Raw genomic sequence first — 4,944 nt, forward strand, 5'->3', positions numbered from 1 at the left:
AATGATACTTGCTGTAAAGATTTGTTCCCTCTTTTGAGGTACTGCATCCATAGGTGTAGGTCAAGTTCATCAAATTGTATCAGATTACTCTTTTTTTTCCTCTTCTTTCTTCTTCTAGTTGAGTTTTGATCATCCAGCCATTGAAGCCAGGTCAAGTGGGTACTATCTGCAAGTGTGGGTGTTCTTGTGCATATGCCCTCTCTTCTTATCAGCTGGATGTTTCACTCTCCACTCTAGTTCTCTGTGGCTATGTCACTGACTCTGGGCCCAAGATTCCTCAGGTCTTGCCACACTGCTGACCAACCAGGTCTCCACCCACGTTCCCAGGAGTCTATTGAACGTGGTAAGGCTTAGCTTGCTGCTTCATTGCTGTTTTTCCCTTACTTCCCCTTATCGGTGACCAACATGGTCATCAGGCAGAGTGCATGTCTGCTCGTGTATTCTCATTGAGTCTTAGTCTTGGAAGATGGTTTGCTCTGAGGGGACCTGACCACTTGCCTTGATGTCTTCTGGACGAGCAACTTGCTTGTTCTTGTAGTAGTCAGTCGGACTACCATTATTGTTTTATATTTTTACTATTGGTCTTTCTTTCAAAAATTATCTTCTGTTCTTATAGCAGCTCCAGGTTGGTCCGCTTGTCCTTTCCAGGGGAAATTTCCCACCTCAGAAGATTCTGGATGGGGTTCAGGATTCCACCTATGGTCTTATGTAATGCAGAGGCTCCATAGGAAGCCTTCTTCACTAGGCACATTGTAGCCCCATTTTAGGTATTCCAATCAGTTATAGGCAGTAGACGGACTTACAAGCTTTCTATGGTGATATTTCTGGGTATTCTCTCCATACATTTTTGACTATGCACCTGTCAGTATCAATTAAAAAAAAAGGAGAATACACTCCTTACTAAAGGCAAGGTGTGCTGTGTAAAGCAGTCACAAAAAGTGGAGATTACAAAGGTGAGCATTTGCTCTAGACTTTGTCCTTATAGTACAAGGTTTGGGGAACCTGCCATCTTAAGAGTGCACACAGAAAAGAGAGAAAAGTGAAAGACGGAGGCGTCACATTGGAAGGAGAAAGCAATATGTAACTGAAAATACTTGCCCAGCCTATGTTCTTGTTCCTTTTGCTCCTGATAGATTTGTTTTGCGTCTGTGTTTCAATGTCATTGTCTTTGTTTTTCACTGCAGTCTGTCCTTGCTGCTAAAACTGGTCTGTCTATCCTGAGGATCATACTTGGACCCTTTCCCAGGGTCTAAGCCTGACATTCATGTATTGCTTAAATTCATTTTATTTAGGTCTCTATCCACTGCCTCCCCCCAGGCCTCCTAGCCTGCCACCTAAGCTGAGTGGTACCTTTTAAGATGAACATGCAGCTTTTTGGAAATAACTCACATCCTTTTCCCCGTCAGGAGGGATTTGTTCGCGTTGACCGAGACTATGTGCTGAAGTCTGCAGAGCTGGCAAAAGCTGGAGGGTGCCAGCATTTCAACTTGCTGTCCTCTAAAGGAGCTGATAAGTCAAGTAATTTTTTGTACCTGCAAATTAAGGTTTGTACACATGTCTATGCTTAGTACACTTTGCAGAACCCTTGCTAATTGGCAACTAAGTAATACAAGAAGGTATTAGTGCTTCACTGGTAGAATTCTCCCCTTCCATGTGGGAGACCCAGCAGGAGAAAGATGAGGCTTTCTGCTCCCGTAAAGATTTACAGCCTTGGAAACCCTGTGCAGGGTCGCTATGAGTCGGAACCGACTCTTCAGCACATCACAACAACACCCTGTGGGAGACCCAGGTTTGATTCCCAGCTAATGTAGCACATGCACAGTCACCACCTGGCTCTCGGTGGAGGCTTGTGTGTCACCATGATGCTGAACAGATTTCTGCAGAGCTTCCAGGTTAAGATGAACCAGGAAGAAAGGTCTGGTGATCTACTTCCAAAAGTTAGTCAGCGAAAACCCTCTGGATCACAGTGCTTTGACCCTCAGTAGACCGTGGAGATAATGAAGGACTGGACAAGCATATCAGTCTGTTGTGCATGTTGTGCCCAGGAGTAGGGGTCAACTCAAGGCAACTGCCAATAACTAATAACACCAAACATTGTATGCATTGTATTAAATATTTTTTATGGCTATAGCTAAGGAGCTCTGGTAGCGTAGTGGTTACGAATTAGGCTGTTAACTTCAAGGTCAGCAGTGCGAAACTATCAGCAGTTCCATGGGAGGAAGATGAGGCTTTCTGCTCCCGTAAAGATTTACAGCCTCAGAAACCACGTACAGGGTCGCTATGGGTCAAAACCGACTCCACGGCACATACAACAATAACAACAAAGATTTATAGCCTCGGAAACCCTGTGCCAGGGTTGCTATGAGTCGGAACCGACTGCATGGCACATTAACAACAACAACAAAGATTTACAGCCTTGGAAACCCTGTGCAGGGTCACTATGGGTCGGAGCTGACTCCACAGCACACCACCACCACTGCCACAGCTACAGCCACTCTATCTACTGGGACATTTTTAGTATTCAGGAGTTATTTGAAAGATCATTTCCAGTGTGTTTCCCACTGTGGATTATCCAGTAATCCAGTGGAATAAAATGTGGTGATTCTGGCCACGACTGTCATCATGGAATCTTAGCATTGGAAAAAACTTTGAAGCAGGAATTCATACATTTTCCCCTTCATGTTTCCCTATTGGCTGAGGAGAATGATCTAACACTTCTCTAGAGATCTGGGGATATGTAGCCTGAAGCATTCTACTAGGTACAATCCAAAGTTCTTAGAAGTCTTCTGTTTTATCTTTAAAAAAAAAAAAAAAATCCATGCACATTTTGCTATTCTCAGTAATTGTCTTTATTTTAACAACAACAAAAATGATTTCCAACTTCTGACCTTTAAGTTAAGTGAGACTGCAGGAAGACAGATCATGTGTCCTCATGCCATCGTGGGCCTCCTGCTACACTCCCACGTACGTACTACTTAAGAAGGTCCTTCCGATGAAGAGCGTTCCACTGTGAAGCCCTGGGATAGATGGTCACTTGCTTCTGGTTGACACCTCCCAATTTAGAGTGTGGGGATGTTTGCACAGCTTCATGGGTACACTGCAAATCATTGGTGCTTAAAAAAACGAAAACAAACAAAAGACAACTTGTCCAGATGTGACAGGTTAAGTGCCAAACTCAAACCCAAGCCCATTGCCACTGAGTTGACGCCCACTCCTAGCGACTCTATAGGACACAGCAGAACTACTTCAGAGGGTTTCTGAGGCTGGAACTCTTTACAGAAGCAGTCTGCCTCGTCTTTTTCCCATGGAGAGGCTGGTGGGTTCGAACTGCCAACCTCTGAATTAGCAGCCCAGTGTGCCACTAGTTATAAACAGGCTGAGCAGGAACAGAAGCATGTGTCATGTGGGGCTGTCAATTCACAGGCTTTTGCAGGTGCCAGTGGCCCGAGCTCATGTGGCACCTCTGTTCACATAGATGCCTGGCACCAAGTCACGGCTGGTTTCACACATGAAATTTAAATCAGCATCCAGATGCAATCTCTCTCTCTTTTGAAATTTTGTGGGGTTTTCAAGAAGTGAGTAATGTAGATGGTGTATGGGTCCTCTTACCCACCGGACTGACTTGTAAACCAATAAAGAAATAAAATGGTTAATGTTGGCTAGTCCCACAGCATTAACTATGGACTAAAGGGGAGGTTGGAGACGTGGTGTGGTGCAGTGGGTTAATGCGCTGGATTGCAAAGTCAGTTTGAACTGAAAGGCCATGGTTCAAGATCACCAGCCACTTCTCGGAAACCCTATACAGGGTCGCTATGAGTCAGAACTGACTCAACGGCACTTAACAACAATAATCAATGGGAGGTTATTCTTTTATTATTAAACTCCTACTATATCACTTATCCTCTTGGCATATCTTTTAATGTGTGTAAAATGAGAGAGTTAAACTGACTATGGATCCCTGGTGTAGGATCAGCACAGGACTTTGAACCACAGAATTGGTGGTTCAAACCCACCAGCCGCTCCTTGTTATGAGTCGGAGTGACTGTATGGCACTTAACAACAATAACCGACTAACTATGCAGTCATTCACTCAGTCGGTTGGTATTTTGTAACTACTCACTATGTATCAGAATGAAATGATTTCTTCCTTAGCTTTCTGGGCTCTGTGCAATCTAAAATTCTAGAAAACTGTATTGATGTGCATTGACACCTGCCAGAGCAGAGTATCTTCAGAACCCAATTTGATCACCTCCGCCCCCAAATGATTCCCGCTGAAGTTGTGCAGAAAGTGGGTCTTAATGAAAAACTGAAAATGTGTTTTGCTGTTTATTTTTTTGTGTGCCAACAGGGAGAAGTGGAAGCCAGGGTTGAAGAATTAAAATTCAATCGTTACTCCGTTTTTAGACCTGGGTAAGTCTCTATACTGCCTAAGAGTACACCATTATTATTCATTCCCTGGAGCAAGTTTTTCCTTGGAGAAGCTGACTACGAAGATATCTAGTATTTGGAGATTTGTCTCTCTGAAGGACCCACTATTTTGGCTTTGAAAAAAGGGATAGACACCTAATGGTGCCAGCTTCAGAACAGACTGGAACTTCTGGGTAGCATTTGCTGCCTTTGTTGTTTAAAATTCCCTTCAGGCACCAGATAAGCCTTCAGCCCATTATGATCTGATGACAATTTACCCTCTTTTCCTCTGCTTCTCTTTCATTCTGTAGAGTTCTGTTATGTGATAGGGAAGAATCTCGCCCTGGTGAATGGTTGATCAGGAAATTCTTCGGCTCCTTACCAGAATCCTGGGCCAGTGCCCACTCTGTGCCTGTGGTGACCGTGGTGAGGGCGATGTTGAACAATGCCGTGAGACCAAGCGACAAGAAGATGGAACTGCTGGACAACATGGACATCTATGCCCTGGGGAAAGCTGATGACACTCTCAGGCCATAA

General features: G+C 44.2%; 1 protein-coding gene across 1 annotated transcript in view; it reads left to right on the forward strand.

Annotated features, from left to right (window-relative positions):
• Positions 1 to 4,944, forward strand: part of HTATIP2 (HIV-1 Tat interactive protein 2, 30kDa) — a 22,203-nt gene extending 17,259 nt beyond the window's left edge. Inside the window, exons 4-6 of the mRNA XM_006865836.1 lie at positions 1,407 to 1,544; positions 4,349 to 4,410; positions 4,719 to 4,944. Coding sequence (XP_006865898.1) covers positions 1,407 to 1,544; positions 4,349 to 4,410; positions 4,719 to 4,944 — 426 coding nt within the window. The remainder of the gene's footprint in view (positions 1 to 1,406; positions 1,545 to 4,348; positions 4,411 to 4,718) is intronic.

The sequence above is a fragment of the Chrysochloris asiatica genome, unplaced genomic scaffold (genome assembly GCF_000296735.1).
Source record: "Chrysochloris asiatica unplaced genomic scaffold, ChrAsi1.0 scaffold00083, whole genome shotgun sequence".
Taxonomy (NCBI): Eukaryota; Metazoa; Chordata; class Mammalia; order Afrosoricida; family Chrysochloridae; genus Chrysochloris; species Chrysochloris asiatica.